Source organism: Coccinella septempunctata, chromosome 9 (assembly GCF_907165205.1).
Source record: "Coccinella septempunctata chromosome 9, icCocSept1.1, whole genome shotgun sequence".
Classification (NCBI taxonomy): Eukaryota; Metazoa; Arthropoda; class Insecta; order Coleoptera; family Coccinellidae; genus Coccinella; species Coccinella septempunctata.
This window is the reverse complement of record NC_058197.1, coordinates 15,626,152-15,644,701: the sequence shown is the minus strand read 5'-3', so window position 1 is coordinate 15,644,701 and position 18,550 is coordinate 15,626,152. Positions and strand designations below refer to the sequence as shown.

Below are 18,550 nucleotides of genomic sequence, written 5' to 3'. Positions count from 1 at the left end.
GGCCTCAAAAGAGGTAAATTTTCCATTAAAGATGATGACTGATCGGGAAGGCCAGTTTCTGTATCAGTCCCCGAAAATATTGATGTAGTTCATGACATGATTTTATCAGACCGTCGAATTGGGCTAAAACGTATATCTGAAACACTGAATATTTCATACGAACACGTTCATCATAATAGTTCACGTCAATTTGGACATGAGAAAAATGTTTGAATGTTGACCAAAAGCTTGCAAGGGTAGAAGCATCGCGTTCGATCTGTGCTCGATTTGAAAACGATGTTGACTTCTCAAACCAAATTGTTACTATGGATGAGACTTGAGTACATTTCTACGATCCAGAATCAAAACAACAATCGATGGAATGGCGACACTCTGGTTATCCAAGACCTCAGAAGTTTAGTGTCCAAAAATCTGCTGGAAAAGTTCTTGCTTCATTTGCTTTGGGATTGCCATGGAGTAATCATGATTGATTTTTTGGATAAGGGTAGAACAATAACCAGAGATTACTATTCGACATTACTGACCACCCTACGGGAAAAAACCAAGGAGAAAAGGAGCGGAAAGCTATCCAAAGATGTTTTGGTTTTGCAGGACAAAGCCCCTGCACACAAATCTCATGTTGTCATGCAAAAAAAAAAATTCGTGATTTAGGGTTTGAATTACTAGAACATCCCCTATCATCGGATGGCTCCATCCGACTATCATCTCTTTCCTCAACTGAAAAAAAGTTTAAAAGGTCGTAAATTTTCTTCCAACGAGGAGGTTATAAAAGCAGTGGAGGTCTGGTTTGCAGAGCAAGAAGAAACATTTTTTTTTGCAAGGTCTAGAGACGTTGCAGGTTCGCTGTAACAAATGTATCCAAGTAAGAGGGGAATATATGTTGAGTAATAAAATATTTCGACATTGAAATTTTGTTTGGTTTTATAGCAGGCTGAGAATTCTTCAATATATCCTAGTATATTGACCCACAACTCGTGGAGAACCAAGAAGCAATCATCCGCTTCCCACCAGCATACGAACAACACCAATAAAAGAAATTCCTTGACGAATTTACGACAGAAAATCCCCAACCTCAACCTCGATCTCGTCATCCTCCCTTTCTTGCAGAAGGCCGCACATACCTCATTGTCAGATCAGATTGATGGCGCTAATACCGAGAGGAAACACACCCAAACATCCGTTATCCAGAGACGTGCCGTGACATCAGCAGCCTCAGTATGCAAAATGTGTCCGTAGTCCATATAGGGCAAAGCTGGAATTTCCCATTACGCTTCAAAAAGTCCCCTCCGTCGATATTTCAAGTTCCCATTGGCTCTTCATTTGTCACTCCGGCCGGAGAGAGTCTGATTCTGGAAGATCCTGAAATTTTTGCGGAGCAGGCACGCACCAAGCGTCGTTGGATTTAACCATGAATTATTCAACGGCATCTCATTTGGTCAATCTGGGATTTCCATACGTTTCCGGTGGCTTTGCTTCGAGCTTTATCGGTCGGAAATATCGATGCGATTTTATCCAAATGGAAATGAGGCGAGGGAGGTCCTTTTTCCACCAGACTCTTGTTTGGGGGCGGTTTGACAACAAGTGGGATAATGTGTACCGGGTGGCCAGCATAAACATTCCAGTCTGTGTGAGTTTTTCTCTAAAACGCCGAGAAACATCAAGTTTCATTTGGGAAGGATCTTGATTGATGATCCTTTCAAAAGAAAATGTTTCTTCTTGCTCTGCAAACCTGCGATCTCCACAGCTTTTATTACCTCCTCGTTGGAAGAAAATTTACCACCTTTTAAACGTTTTTTCAGTTGAGGAAAGAGATGATAGTCGGATGGAGCCAAATGTGGTGAAGGGGGTGTTCTAGTGATTCGAATCCTAAATCACGAATTTTTTGCATGGCAACATGAGATTTGTGTGCAAAGGCGTTGTCCTGCAAAATCAAAACACCTTTGTATAGCTTTCCGCGTCTTTTCTCTTTAATTTTTTCCCGTAGAGTGGTCAGTAATATCGAACAGTAATCTCCGGTTATTGTTCTACCCTTATTCAAAAAATCAATCATGATTACTCCATGGCAATCCCGAAAAACTGAAGCAAGAACTTTTCCAGCAGATTTTTGGACACGAAACTTCTTAGGTCTTGGATAACCAGAGTGTCGCCATTCCATCGATTGTTGCTTTGTTTCTGGATCGTAGAAGTGTACCCAAGTCTCATCGATAGTAACAATTCGGTTTAAAAAGTCTACATCGTTTTCAAATCGAGCACAGATCGAATGCGATGCTTCTACCCTTGTACGCTTGTTGTCAACATTCAAACATTTGGGAGTCCATTTTGCAGCAATTTTTCTCATGTCCAAAATTGACGTGAACTATATGATGAACGCGTTCGTATGAAATATTCAGTGCTTCAGATATCCGTTTTAGCCCAATTCGACGGTCTGATAAAATCATGTCATGAATTGCATCGATATTTTAGGGGACTGACACAGAAACTGGCCTTCCCGATCGGTCATCATCTTCAATGGAAAATTTACCTCTTTTGAAGCTAGCAGTCCAATTTTTCACGGTCGCATACGAAGGGCATTGATCACCAAGGGTATTAAGCATATCTTCGTAAATCTGCTCACATCTTAACCCTTCCAAATAAAGGTACTTGATGCTGGCTCGATACTCCAATTTTTCGATTTTCAAAATTTCGGTGGACATCTTCTTTCTTTCAATTTATTGCGTACCTCTGGTTTACTTTTTTGACCTCAAACTTCACACTGACACTTCGAATGAGTTATTGTTCGTTGCTGTGGTAACGCAATATTTTTTATATACATGGAACTGGTCTAGGCTAACTAGATATCAGTACATCCTTCGTATTATCAAAAAACTAAACCGTTTTCGTAGGGTACCAGTATCAATGGATGAAAGGTTCGAATAACATGAAAAGTAAGGCAATGTTTTCGATTTTCTCTTTGTCTTCAAAACTGATAATTGTTATTATCGCATACCCTTATTCTCTGGTAACATCTTATAGATCATGTGCCTGAATAAGAAACCAATTCTCTTCGATTAAAGGAAAACCTCCCTCCCTCCCAATTCCATAAATATTTCCCAATTTTCAGGTACTCATAACTCACGAACGCCAACTCGTAAATCCATCGTTTTTCGCTATGCATTTCTCGGTAGCCTAATTGGGTTCCCCACAGGGCCATTTGTTACCAAACACACCCCAAGAAAGACACCCCGGTGACACGTTATTCTTCCGTTATATATTTCGCACGTCACAAAACTAACGAGATGACCAAAATACAAGTGAATAGAAATGTTGTTTGAGGTTTGAGTCCAGCGCCATATTATTCGGTTCCTTCCCTTTATTCGGCCGTCAAAACGACCCCTAGAAATAAAAGAAAACGGCCATTTTTTCCCATTCGGCGAAGCCAATTGTTTGTTTCGAGAAACGACGCATTGTTTATCGTCAGAGTCGTCGAAATCCATGAAAATGGAGGGTTTATGACGGTGTTTTGATGTTCGAACCCTGGTGGAAATGTTGTAAGGGCAGTTATCAGTGAAATTTGTATTCGGTAAAACCAAATCATACCCTGAAGTGATTCTCTTTTATTTACAATCTAGTTTTATCATGTATTTCAAGCCAAGATGTTGGGGGATGGATTCGTCACGTTCTGTAAACATGCTGATACTGGAAGATCAGGTTTTGAGTGGTATTTTAGACGTGATGTGACCTGAAGAACAACAGCTTTCGAGATATTGTTTAAGGATCCATTTTATGTTCTCTAATTCCTACTTTCAAGCCTGATACTGTTAACTAACCATTGGTCCAAAAGAAAACCTGAAAATCGAAAAGTAGGCAGATAATAAAATAGGATGTTTTTTCTCTAGAAAAGGGGTAAATAGTCAGGATACTATTGGAGCATGCAGTCTAGTTCTTAAAAGTTTAGAGGAAGGTTTTTGGACACTCCAGGAGGGATTCATCATTTCCAAAGAAGCAATCTTCTATGTATTATGTATTAATGTATTTTGCAGAGTAACGTCGTCCAAGACGTTCTTCAGGGCTGATCTGAGTGGGAGAGACCCAGAACCTGAGGCAGACATAAAAAAAATGTCACGAATTGACAGAGAGCAGTCTCTTTCACCCTTCTATCCATAAGAATAGTGGGTGTTGTGTTTCTCAGGTGTGTTGTCCTTAATTCTGTAAGGTTACTACAGGTGAACAGAATATGGTCAACAGTTCCACCAGTGCTCCTGCACCAGTGATACATCTAAACTTCTTTGAGGGTTCATTGACACCAGACTCAGCTATTTTCCCTCAAGTGCCTCGAGGTTAATGACCTAAAGCTCAGTAGACAGTCTACCTTGAAGAATCCTCGACTGCCTGAGACCACTTCCCGTGCTGATAGATCAGCAGCGTAGGTCCAAGACCACCAAAAGCTGAGAGGGCTCCCTGCTTAGCCAGTAAGTAAGGCAGACATAAAAAAATGCCACGAGTTGACAGAAATCAGTCTCTTTCACCCTTCTAACCATAAGAATGATGGGTGTTGTGTTTCTCAGGTGTGTTGTCCTTAATTCTGTAAGGTTACTACAGGTGAACAGAATATGGTCAACAGTTTCACCAGTGCTCCTGCACCAGTGATACATGTAAACTTCTTTGAAGGTTTATTGACACCAGACTCAGCTATTTTCCCTCAAGGGCCTCGAGGTTAATGACCTAAAGCTCAGTAGGCAGTCTGCCTTGAAGAATCCTCGACTGCCTGAGACCACTTCGCGTGCTGACAGATCAGCAGCGTAGGTCCAAGACCACCAAAAGCTGAGAGAGCTCCCTGCTTAGCCAATAAGTAAGACAGAAATAAAAAAATGCCACGAGTTGACAGAGAGCAGTCTCTTTCACCCTTCTATCCATAAGAATAGTGGGTATTGTGTTTCTCAGGTGTGTTGTCCTTAATTCTGTAAGGTTACTACAGGTGAACAGAATATGGGCAACAGTTTCACCAGTGCTCCTGCACCAGTGATACATGTAAAGTTCTTTGAGGGTTCATTGACACCAGACTCAGCTATTTTCCCTCAAGGGCCTCGAGGTTAATGACCTAAAGCTCAGTAGACAGTCTACCTTGAAGAATCCTCGACTGCCTGAGACCACTTCCCGTGCAGACAGATTAGCAGCGTTGGTCCAAGACCACCAAAAGCTGAGAGGGCTCCCTTACTTAGCCAGTAAGTAAGGCAGACATGAAAAAATGCCACGAGTTGACAGAGATCAGTCTCTTTCACCCTTCTAACCATAAGAATAGTGGGTGTTGTGTTTCTCAGGTGTATTGTCCTTAATTCTGTAAGGTTACTACAGGTGAACAGAATATGGTCAACAGTTCCACCAGTGCTCCTGCACCAGTGATACATGTAAACTTCTTTGAGGGTTCATTGACACCAGACTCAGCTATTTTCCCTCAAGGGCCTCGAGGTTAATGACCTAAAGCTCAGTAGACAGTCTACCTTGAAGAATCCTCGACTGCCTGAGACCACTTCCCGTGCTGACAGATCAGCAGCGTAGGTCCAAGACCACCAAAAGCTGAGAGAGCTCCCTGCTTAGCCAATAAGTAAGACAGAAATAAAAAAATGCCACGAGTTGACAGAGAGCAGTCTCTTTCACCCTTCTATCCATAAGAATAGTGGGTTTTGTGTTTCTCAGGTGTTTTGTCCTTAATTCTATAAGGTTACTACAGGTGAACAGAATATGGTCAACAGTTTCACCAGTGCTCCTGCACCAGTGATACATATAAACTTCTTTGAAGGTTTATTGACACCAGACTCAGCTATTTTCCCTCAAGGGCCTCGAGGTTAATGACCTAAAGCTCAGTAGGCAGTCTGCCTTGAAGAATCCTCGACTGCCTGAGACCACTTCGCGTGCTGACAGATCAGCAGCGTAGGTCCAAGACCACCAAAAACTGAGAGGGCTCCCTGCTTAGCCAGTAAGTAAGGCAGACATGAAAAAATGCCACGAGTTGACAGAGATCAGTCTCTTTCACCCTTCTAACCATAAGAATGATGGGTATTGTGTTTCTCAGGTGTGTTGTCCTTAATTCTGTAAGGTTACTACAGGTGAACAGAATATGGTCAACAGTTTCATCAGTGCTCCTGCACCAAAGATTAATGTAAACTTCTTTGAAGGTTTATTGACACCAGACTCAGCTATTTTCCCTCAAAGGCCCCGAGGTTAATGACCTAAAGCTCAGTAAACAGTCTGCCTTGAAGAATCCTCGACTGCCTGAGACCACTTCGCGTGCTGACAGATCAGCAGCGTAGGTCCACAACCACCAAAAGCTGAGAGAGCTCCCTGCTCACCAAGTAAGTTTGCCTTCTCAAAATGTTGTCAAAACTTGAAACTCCTTATGAAGTCTTTTGGGTGATTTCCAAACAGACTACATCCTGCAGTTATTACAGAGCAATCTGTATAGGATAACCCAAAGTTTCTCCTTCCTCTTCAAAGAATCTACAGGACCAATTCTCAGCATGTTCTTCCTTGGGCAGTGTCCTGTAAGAAAACCATCTAAGATTTTACCTAGATCCAAATAGTTTTTAGATCTCGATGTATCAAACCTCCGTAGGAAGTTTGTGGAGAGATCCAGCTCTGACACCTCTTCTCACTCACTCTTATGAATCTTGAGCCACAACCCTGCGTCAAATTGAGTATAATCAGTGTGGAATCAGGCTTGATAACTCAGTAAAACGATATGAGATCGACTTGAGTCGCTCTGTACCTTAGAATAATGTTACACCAAGTGGATCTGACACCTTAACATGTTTTATATCAAAACCTTCACGAAAATTTCGATCGATTTCAATGCATCCGCTGTCATTCTTCAACAGCCACTATAAATACAGGTTTTTCCCATACAATCTTCAGGAACATACTCTGCCATACAAGTGTTGAAAGCCCTCACATTCCCTCTGGTGGACTTATTCGGTTGCGTTGCTTGCTATCCTTTGAGGAAACATTCAGGACGTGATATGAAGGGAAATTTTAGATTAATGTTAGATCAAAGCAGAGCATACTCTCCTAGTCGACTTGGATTTTTCGGGAAGAAAACTCGCATATAATCCAAATTAGCATGCCTTCAACTTGGATATTTACCACAATTTCCCTGAAGATTTGAAATTTGTGCGGTATGTCATGAATAATGGAAGAACTTCCTAGAGTTTAAGAAGGATCCGAAGAATTTCACGATAGAAAGCCATCACGTCTCGCAATTTTTTACAACAAATACGTATAGCTCTCATTTTCTCCTTTTATTAATATTGAAACAGAAAATAGCCTGCTGAAATTCCTGCTTCAATGTTGAAAATATACAAATGATAATTGTCGCTTTCAGGATTTGGAGAAACTCCGGAATGTATGAAAGATATGATAATTTTCATGATAATATGTTAATTTGCAATTCCAGATTTGAAATGCTAATGGTCATGTGGTTTATGTCTCGCAGTAAAGATTAGAACAAAAGTGAAACTCTCATGATAAGGGATGTTTAACTGGAACATTCAACCCATTAATTGTACCATGGAATTAAAAAGATTAAACTACAAGAAGAACGTGCAAGTATTACCCCTTTGCATGAAGCCATTAGCATATACAGGGTGACAAAGAAGTGATTCCAAATTTTGGTTTCACCTTTCACGAGAGAAATAGGTTGGTTGAGTTTATTTAAATGATGCCAATCAAGAAATTGATAGACCTCCCATTGCTGGTGATGATTTGGGCAATGAGGAATTTCTTATCCTAATGAACTCCATCTGGAGAGCCTAGAATGAACTATGTTTTCCTAAGAAGATCAAAACCAGGAATTCTATCAAAAGGAGCAGTAACTAGATCTTCGTTGAATTGAATGTTTTCAATTCAGACTGCCAAATGTATTCGAAAAATTGGGTTCTTCGCCGAATGCAACTCTTTTTGAAAGTTCCACAGATGTGTAGTGTCACATATTTGGCTTCCTGAAGGTATTTTGTTTCTCCAGGGATGGTACAGCTCATTATGAAAACTTCAAATGGCTATATCTTTTTATCAGGGCCGCATCGAAAAAAAAGGTATAGGAAAAAGGTGTTTCTTTTGGCCTCAAGAATCTAATGTTGAAATATTTGTACGAGGCAAAGACCCACCCTGATTGAGATATAAGAAAATGAGTCAGGAGAGGAGTGGAGTCTTTTCCAAGAACTCCTAACTGGAAATATGAGGCAACGAATAAACCCATCTAATTTGGATTTTCATTATTTTTATGTATTTCGACGTCGATGACATAGAATTCGAGTGTCATGTTTTTGGATTGTTATCGAAAACATGTCTTCTGGAAGGATAATCATTCTTGTAAATGACCTGCTCATTCTTGATCACATCACAGCCTAGATTTGGATAAAAAGGCCACAAAACAACAAATACACAGTTGAGACCTACTCTTCAACATTTTATCCTTCATAGCTAGCTCTGACTGCAACACTTCACTGGATAAACTTCGCAGAGTTCCAATGACCTCCGGCATACTTCACCAGGGCATTCCAGAGGTTGTCCTAAGTGTTTTTTCCGCCATAAAATTCTCGCATCGTCCGATTGGTTCGTATCCCCGAAGGACCACAATTCAGCTTTATCTCACGGCCAACTTCGACTCCTGACAGGAGATAAGAACGTGTAGTTTGACGTAGTCGGCAATTATACTAATACCGACATCCGTGGTAACTTTCCGAGCTCTCCACTCGGCTAATTTCACCTTGGCAAAGGTTGCCGAAACGATGGAACTTTCCAACAGATTACAGTTGAAGACAGGGCATCAATAAGATGAAGAACTTACGGTTCGAGTGATTAAAGGGGTGTGATTCGAAGTTGAGGGGGTTAGATCGGAGTTGATTCAATCTGGGTGAAATATTTCATTGTATCGTCGACTATTGTCCGTCTTTAACATTTCTGGATCATTATCGAGAATATAATGAAACTATAACTCTCTATCTACTCGTTATACAATTAATTTTATTCAGTATCAATGGCAGAGTGTCCTGAGACAAAATGAACGAGGGGGTCTTAAGAAATCTGATGCTTCGAAGACCTTAACAACAATTCCGGATTGGTTGATATGGAGGATCTAATGGTCCAGCTCAGGGAGTCCATGGATGTTCAAGATATCTAAATAATTTCGATGTTTTGAATGTAGTGGAATTTTACTAAAACAAAACCCAATTTCTGTCCTTTATTCAGAAAAAATCTACATAATACAGTCTTCAACAATAAAACGTTCTGTAATGAATCAATTTCCTTCCAAAAAATTCCCAACTCCAAAAAAAAAACAACAAATAATTCCTTCACTATTTCGTTTTCTACTTGGTACCATTCAAATTGAGTCTTTTGACCAATCTCAACATTTCAATGAAGGGGAGAGCTTTCGATGCAGGTTTACAACCAGGTCTTGTCACAACACAGCCGAAGTCGATCATATCTTCTGGTGTAGGCTTCCTGAAGATCTTGGGAACCTCTGGAAGTGACTTTGGTATTGGCTCGTCCATTAGTGAGATTGGCGTTTGGTTGACAGCGGAAATGTCAGTTTGTTCTGTTCGGTTCGTCGCTGATTTGTAGTCAACAGCAACGATTTTCTTGGTTTCCGATTGCACCTCTTCTATGCTCGGAATATTATTCGAGTTTTTTGTGAAACTTCCAGTATTCTTGACACCTGAGGACACGAACTTCAATCAAGAATAATCTCAGAATTTATCTCGAAATTCTGGTGTGTTGAAAATGATACATCATTGTATGTCAATGTATCCACAAATTTGTGTTTGATCACATTTTTATTTGATAGTCTGCAGGATGATTGCTTGTCAATAAATTGTGTGGGTCTTTCATATAAATTTTTTGTGAGCAGCGTCTTCTTAGATACTTTTACCTAGGTAAAATAGGTGTGTTGTGTGAGTCGTATAGGCTGGAACTCTCTTCGGACTCAAATCTACCTATTAGACGGATATCACGCTGACATTATAAGGGGACACAACCAATTTTTTTATCGTCTTCTCACTCCTATACAGGGTGAGGTACTAGTACAATTATTTCAACAGTAGATTCTTGTGGTCAAAAGAAACACTTTTTTTCCTTACCATTTCTTTGGAATCAGCTCGGTTTAAAAGATACAGGTTGTTGAAAAACCATTAAAAAAATGTATTTTCAGTTCTATCTCACACACGATTTTATCGAATGAAATTAGTTTCGGAATATGGTTTTTCATCTAGTTGATTAAACTTTTCCGAACACAAGATATCACCCACTTCTTCCAGTTTTCTCATAATGACCATAACGTACCATGAAAATACCAAAAATTCAATAAACCCAACACTTGAAACAAAGTTGAACACTATCTAATGAATATTTGAACGTTTTTTTAAATGAAAGTATTCCTGATATTTTCTCTTATAATGCGCCGTTTTCGAGTATGTAATTTGATGTCCAAAACTTCTGTGAAATTTGAAAAATTGGGTACTTTGACTCAATACAACTCTGTTTGAAAGATCCACAGATGTATAGTGTCACAGATTCAGTTAGTTATTCTGAAGGTATTTTGTTCTTCCAGAGATGGCACAGCTCATTATGAAAACGTAAAACGACTGTATCTTTTTAACACTTTCGAGTCAGAAAAAATGATATAGGAAAAAAGCGTTTCTTTTGACCTCAAGAATCTTCTGTTAAAATATCTGTAGAAGTCAAAGAATCCCCTGCATAATGTCAGCCCAACAAGCTGTATCTTTAAAAAAAAACGATTCATAAGAAAGACTCACACTCTTTTTGACAAGGAATCACCTCTTGAATCTTAATCTTTTCACAACCATTCATTTACATCCTGTATACCTAATGCTTCACTCTACACTCACATTGCATTATTGTAGCAGAGATGTAATTCTCTTCGAAATTGAGTTTTTTTTCGATCTTCCCAGATTGTGGATTAATCTTGATTCTCTCACCATTCTGTAACAAATTTAAATACAAGTTATATAGTCTTCAACAGTAGATAAATCATGTAGATCCTTCAACGTATTAAAAAAATATTCAAGTAAGAGTACAAGAATCATATAAGACTGAAAAAGTGTTTATTTTGTGCCAGGATCTTCGAAATGATATGTCATTCGACTAATATCTCACCTTCTCTATCGTTATCTCCGATTTGGGGTAGCGCAGCTGTTTTTTCTCCTCCGTTTGCATCCCTTGCTCCCTTTTTTCGAGTTCCCTCATCAACTGTCCCCTATTGATGGCTGCTAGTCTACCGTAATCAATTTCTGCAGCGAATTGCAATTTTTCCTTTCTGTAGTCGATATGCATATCGACGTTTACTCCTAAAGGATTCGAAATGTGGGAAAGGATTCCATCTTGGGTGATCCTTTGGAAACAGCCGGGCGTGTTGCTGGTCAGGAGAAATACTTCATCTTGCCTCTGATGTACTGGTGTCGTTCTCAATGCTATCTGATCGCTGAAAAACATCAGAAAAAGAAGAATAGGAAAAAAGTGATTAAATGAATACAATGAATAACTTTCATAAAGTACGAATATTTATCTGAAAATAGAGTTCGTTTTAAAACTGTTATTCTACTCAGAATTTTGATCTTGAAAACGAGTTGATTGAGGCACAAACTACAAACTACAATCAGCTGTTCTCACAAAAATAATGAAAATTGAACTCTACTTACTTACGAGTGTCTGAAAAGGATTTCTTCTTTTTCTTCTTTCGTCTCTTAGTGTGCGTTATTCTGTTAGAGAGAACGTCGACTGTACAAAATACATCGTCGCCTTTCACAGAGAGGATGTCAGACAAACTTTTCAAGAACCCAACCAAATCACTGTAACCGAATTTTCCGAACGGTATGTTGCTACCGACAATTGCCTTGTATTCCAGATTCAGCTCGTAGACTTTCAGTTTTTTCGGGGTGGAAACAAGAATGCTCTTCAGAATTTTTTTCACATCTTCCATCGTGAATCAGTAAACTAATTAGATAGTTTACAATGTAAATCAAACATTTATTCCGACTAAACCCAAATTCTCAATTATAAAACAGAATAGGTACTTCGAGTAAACAGATGTAATGCAGATGTTTACCTGAAGTTTCAGATCGACAGACATGTTTCTTGTTCTTGAATCAATGGAAAATATGTCCATCACTCATCTGCCAATTACCCAGTTTTATTATTTTATTCAGATATCAACTACACTGCTCAAAAACTAATGTGGATAAATTATGTACATATGATAATATGCAGGGTGAGTCTTTTACTCGTAAAAATATTTTAACTGTAGATTCTTGAGGTCAAAAGATACACTTTTCTCCTATACCATTTTTTTCCAATTCAGTCCTGATAAAAAGGTACAGCAATTTTAAGTTTCCATAATGAGCTGTGTCACCCCTGGTCCTGGTAAAAGAATATTACTTTCTGAATATCTAGCTAAATCTATGGCACTACACATCTGAGGATCTTTTTAACATTGTTGCATTGTATCAAAGTACCCAATTTTCCGAATATTACCTACAGATATTTTTCATTTTTGAACATTAAATTACTCGAAATACGAGAAATTATGAAAAAAACTTTATTTTACAAAACGTTCAAATATTAATTAGATAGCGTCCAGCTCAGTTTCAAGATTTGGTTTCTTTGAATTTCTAGTATTTTTACGGTACGTGATGGTCATAATGAGAAAACTGGAAGACGTGGGTGATATCTTGTATTCGATAAAGGTGAATCCAATAAATTAAAACCTATATTTCGAAATTCATTTCATTCGATCAAGCCGTTTGTGAGATTGAACTAAAAGTAACATTCTTCATGGTTTTACAACAACTTGTATGTTTGAAACCGGAGCCGATTCGGAAGAAATGATGAAGGAAAAAAGTGTTTCTTTTGACCTCAAGAATCTTCTGTTGAGATATTTGTAGGAGTCAAAGACTCACTCTGTATAAAAAGAAATGAAAAAAATATTTGTTCGTCGACCTGAACAAAATATAACATTTTACATACTAATTTCCTAACGAATAGTCAACTATATGTGAAGGCAAGTACTTTTCGTCCGCAGACACTTTTCGTCCGCCCCTTCGTCACTAAGCAATATTAGATCGCAGGGCGATTGAATCTGTTTAATGAATACAGAATTTGATATAAACATGAGTGCCTGTGACAAATACTGTCATTTGCTATTATCAAATTCATTCCTTAGGAAATTGGCTAGATTTAGGCACATGGTTTGAATCTTAGTGTTCAGCCTAGAGCCTTCTCTAGCTCTTCGCAGTGCTCTTACACTATTCCGCATTTTGTCAATGAGATCGACAATGAAAATTTCAGAAATGTTTTGCCAAAAGTCTGTCAAAGCATTGGCGAACTGTTGTAATGTCTGCGGTGGGTCAAGTAGGCGATGTAATTGCTGTGACATTGCAGACCAGATATGTTCGATACAATTTCGGTGTGCAAAGGTAGCAGTCCAGACCAATCGATTCGGTTAATGCATTCCTGTGCAGTCGTTGACTGTTCCTGCTCGTCGTGGACGAGTATTAAGATTGTTTAACATAAAATTGTGGACGATGGCTATAGTGAAGGGAACAATAGTAGGTTCTACAATCAAATCACGATAGCTTGCGTTAATGGGGAAAATTAGACCTGTGCTTCGATTGAAACAAATGCCTCCTCAGATGAATACTTAGCTACCACCGAAAATAATCACTGGCGTTACGAAATGTTCATTATACCTTGGACCCCGTCCTCGCCACACCTGTTGGAAAACCTTTATATGTATCAAAGTCTAGATTGTTTTCTCATTTCCGTCCGAAAAATATGTTCTGTATTCCAATAATACCTTAATTATTATTTGAATGACGAAACTACTCTATTATCAGAAAGGGCTTAGTTCATCAACGTAAAATTTTCATTTGGCGTTCGTGAAATTTTCATTTGGCGTTCGTGAAACCATCAAAGGTACCTGGCAAAACGCGAATTTGCAGCACATCCGGTAATTCCACGTCATAATGTGTTTTTAAATTTTAATTTTTGAATTTCGTCTTCGCAAAGCCGAGGCCCTTTCAACCCTCTACAGCTTCGGGCACGTAAAAATTCGGGGCGGGATGAATATAACCACGGCTGGCTGGAAACGAATAGCGGAAAATCATTTTCTTTTGCGGCGTATGGAGATGGAAGGGTTGTACTTGCGGAAAATTCGCCAGAATAACTAGGCAGTCCTCGGTTTTCGAGCAACAAGCGAGCACCATCAAGGATGAAAGGATTTCTCTGGAGCTCCCTGGAATCTCATATCGAAGTGGGACCTATTCCAAGCTGCATATTTTCAAAAAACACATGAGCAAACAGCCATTTGCTTTTCACAACACAACAACGTTGAAAATATTAATTCCAGAATCTTCATTTTTGGGAAAAAATTATTTCACACCACATGCTAGGTCTAGAAAATTATAAATAAGATCCAAACCAAAAAATACCAAATTCCTTGAATTTGATAAGATATTCGAAAAACGCAGAAAAGAAATTAGTCGTTGTTCAGCTCAGTGCATTATGCTTTTCAGGATTTCCATTCTTCTATCTCATTTGATATCACTGTCAAATAAAATATCACATGACAAATATTCCTCGTATTTCCATCGTAAATCAACTGCCCTTGGCGGTATCGAAATGCGAAAAAAACAATCTACATCCCTTCATTCCGGTCATCCCCTTGAGCGCATCTCTCCAGTAGTATATAAATCAGAGTTTTATGCATTCATCCAATGTTCATTCCTATGCAGAATACGAAAGATGAGATTTGATGGGAGATCGGATAATTCTCCATTCTTTTTAAGAAAAACTGTTCAAAGCTCTGCCTATCTATGGCTTCTGGCAGTTGGGATTGAGAGAAAGGATGAGCCGTATGAAAGGTTTCTTTCAGAATATTAAAAACAACCAGTTGCACATGTGATATGTATACTCGGAGACAGAATAAACGGAAAATCAAGAAAGGGTGCCAATTTTTTTATCCATTGTGGATGGTATTGTCAAGTAATCAGGGGGATCTTCTAAATCTGACTGTTTGAAGATGATAACAATGAATTTTTTCAAAATATCTCACTTCCTGTACCTCCAATCCTTTTTGTACTGATTATGAAAGTTGCAGATAATGAAATTCTATAAAACTTTTGTCTGAACCAATTTTTCATGCTCTCAACCGTTATCGAGCTAGAGGGTGATGAGTGCGAGGAGCTTAGCCATACAAGGATGTACTGATATCTAGTTAGCTTAGACCAGTTCTATGCATAAAAAAAATATTGCGTTACCAAAGCAACGAACAATAACTCATTAGAAGTGTCAGTGTGAAGTTTGAGGTCAAAAAAGTAAACCAGAATTACGCAATGAATCGAAAGAAAGAAGATGTCCACCGAAATTGTGAAAATCGAAAAATTGGAGTATCGAGCCATCATCAAGTACCTGAGTACCTGAGTACCATCAAGGGTTAAGAGGTGATGAAAAATTGGACTGCAAGCTTCAAAAGAGGTAAATTTTCCATTGAAGATGATGACCGATCGGGAAGGCCAGTTTCTGTGTCAGTCCCCTAAAATATCGATGCAGTTCATGACATGATTTTATCAGACCGTCGAATTGGGCTAAAACGGATATCTGAAGCACTGAATATTTCATACGAACGCTGTATGTAGACTGTAGACTTTCTGTAGACTGTAGACTCTCTGTAGACTGTAGACTTTCTGTAGACTGTAGACTCTCTGTAGACTGTAGACTTTCTGTAGACTGTAGACTCTCTGTAGACTGTAGACTCTCTGTAGACTGTAGACTCTCTGTAGACTGTAGACTTTATGTAGACTGTACACTCTCTGTAGACTGTAGACTTTCTGTAGACTGTAGACTCTCTGTAGACTGTAGACTTTCTGTAGACTGTAGACTCTCTGTAGACTGTAGACTCTCTGTAGACTGTAGACTCTCTGTAGACTGTAGACTTTCTGTAGACTGTAGACTCTCTGTAGACTGTAGACTCTCTGTAGACTGTAGACTCTCTGTACACTGTAGACTCTCTGTAGACTGCAGACTCTCTGTAGACAGATTCCAAGGTATATCTCCTTTTATATTAATCTGGCGCGCCCGAGTGAATCCCGAATTACCCTCTTGGGCTCTCCAACTAAAGGAGAATCATATTCGAACACACCCCCGATATGGCAAACATTTTAATCGCACCTGAATCGGAATTTTCATCCAGAAATGATAACGTTAAACTGCGATGAATTCCCGATATCAATCAAACTCCAACTCATCGCCGGGATCAATCCGGGAACGTCTCAATCCCGTCGTCCTCCGCAACCGGAACTCTCCCAGCCGGAAACTGGATACATCGGAACGCCATCTCGACTCAGACGAACTTCCGAGAGAGCTTGGCAATTATCCGAGATTAATGGAGGCCCTTTTTTTCGACTCGCAGATCCCAATCCCTGACCAAAGGCATCAGAATGCAGATCTTGCGTAATTCTCTCGCTAACCGGATTTTTAATTACGATTGGCCCCCGCTTAATTGATGGAGGGGAAGCGATTGTAAATGAGAAATAGATAGGGGTGGTTCCTCCTTCTTTTCTCGGATATGGGCGACGATAATCTGTACTGGAAATGGAGAAAAAAGGTGTCGTTGAATATAATCCTGTAGGTATAGCTCAAGCCTCTATTATTCCTAACCAGAATTGTATAATCCGGGAATTTTTCGAAGGTCAACTTGCGAGTGGTTTTTCTTCCAGGAAAATCATCGTAGATCTAAATGTGATACATATTCTGGAAGAGTATTTCTTCTTATGATAAATATGAGAATTTCATCTATTTCGGCGCAACCGTTCGGTCTTGAGAAATTTTCAACTGACCCCTTCTTTTTGGGACTTTTTCGAAGGTCAACTTGAGAGTGGTTTTTCTTCCAGGAAAATCATCGTAGATCTAAATGTGAAACATAATCTGATGGAGCAACTCTTCTAGTAATAAATCTGAGGATTTCATCTATTTCGGTACCACCGTTCCGTCTTGACCAATTCTCAAGTGAAATTCGCAGTTTTTGAAAGATGCCATTTCCTAAATGAAAATCTAAACGAAGGGAGATAGGCTTTCGAAATTGCTTGCAATAGATTCAGCGTTTTCGAAAACCTATATTTTCATACCAAAATTTTCAATATCTGACACTGTTCAGGAGAAAATAATTTTTTTTGTTTTTCCACTTTTCATTTTCGAGTTGACTTCGAAGAGCTCTCTGGAGTGCAATTCTATATTGCAAACTGTTTGGTTTTCTAGAATCTTCAAAACAGATTCTATGCACTCCATATCCCGAGACAATAGTAAAACATCCTGATTTTCAGACAGCGTAGCAAATAAGTGATTTTAGGGGGGTCTAACCCCTTGCTCATTTTTGACCCAAAAAATCGAAATTTTCGAAATCGAGTTTTTGTGCTAGGATGGAAGCCTAGGCAACGCTGATTATATAACCGAAAATCCCAATTGGATCAGACGAATATAACAGGAGATATCGCAGATTGAAAATTGCAAATTTTTGAAAAATGCCATTTCGAAGATGAAAATCTAAATAAACGGAGATAGGCTTTCGAAATTGCTTGCAATAGATTCAGCGTGTTCGAAAACCTATATTTTCATAACAAACTTTTCAATATCTAACACTGTTTGGGAGAAAATATTTTTTTTTGTTTTTCCACTTTTCATTTTCGAGTTGACTTCGAAGAGCTCTTTGGAGTGCAATTCTCTATTGAATCATCAACTGTTTAGTTTTCTAGAATCTTCAAAACAGATTCTATGCACTCCATATCCTAGGACAGTAATAGGACATCCTGATTTTTAGACAGAGTAGCAAATAAGTGATTTTAGGGGGGTCTAACCCCTTGCTCATTTTTGACCCAAAAAATCGAAATTTTCGAAATCGAGTTTTTGTGCTAGGGTGGAAGCCTAGGCAACGCTGATTATATAACCGAAAATCCCAATTGGATCAAACGAATATAACAGGAGATATCGCAGATTGAAAATTGCAAATTTTTGAAAAATGCAATTTCGAAGATGAAAATCTAAACAAACGGAGATAGGCTTTCGAAATTGCTTGCAATAGTTTCAGCGTGTTCGAAAACCTATATTTTCATACCAAACTTTTCAATATCTGACACTGTTTAGGAGAAAATAATTTTTTTTGTTTTTCCACTTTTCATTTTCGAGTTGACTTCGGAGAGCTCTCTGGAGTGCAATTCTCTATTGAATCATCAACTGTTTGGTTTTCTAGAATCTTTCAAACAGATTCTATGCACTCCATATCCTAGGACCGTAATAGAACATCCTGATTTTTAGACAGAGTAGCAAATAAGTGATTTTAGGGGGGTCTAACCCCTTGCTCATTTTTGACCCAAAATATCGAAATTTTCGAAATCGAGTTTTTGTGCTAGGGTGGAAGCCTAGGCAACGCTGATTATATAACCGAAAATCCCAATTGGATCAGACGAATATAACAGGAGATATCGCAGATTGAAAATTGCAAATTTTTGAAAAA

At 38.8% G+C, this 18,550-nt stretch overlaps 2 protein-coding genes across 3 annotated transcripts in view; one reads left to right on the top strand and one right to left on the bottom strand.

The window, feature by feature from the left end:
* The window catches only part of LOC123320069 (TWiK family of potassium channels protein 7-like), a 148,808-nt gene that overhangs the window by 88,231 nt on the left and 42,027 nt on the right, over positions 1 to 18,550 (top strand). The gene's annotated exons all lie outside the window — the stretch shown is intronic.
* On the bottom strand, positions 9,197 to 12,080 carry LOC123320070. Its single transcript, XM_044907236.1, has 4 exons — positions 11,688 to 12,080; positions 11,146 to 11,470; positions 10,878 to 10,971; positions 9,197 to 9,688 (listed from the first exon to the last, which is right to left on the bottom strand). The coding sequence occupies exons 1-4, from the start codon at positions 11,966 to 11,968 to the stop codon at positions 9,339 to 9,341; spliced, it is 1,050 nt and encodes a 349-aa protein (XP_044763171.1). The 5' UTR covers positions 11,969 to 12,080; the 3' UTR covers positions 9,197 to 9,338.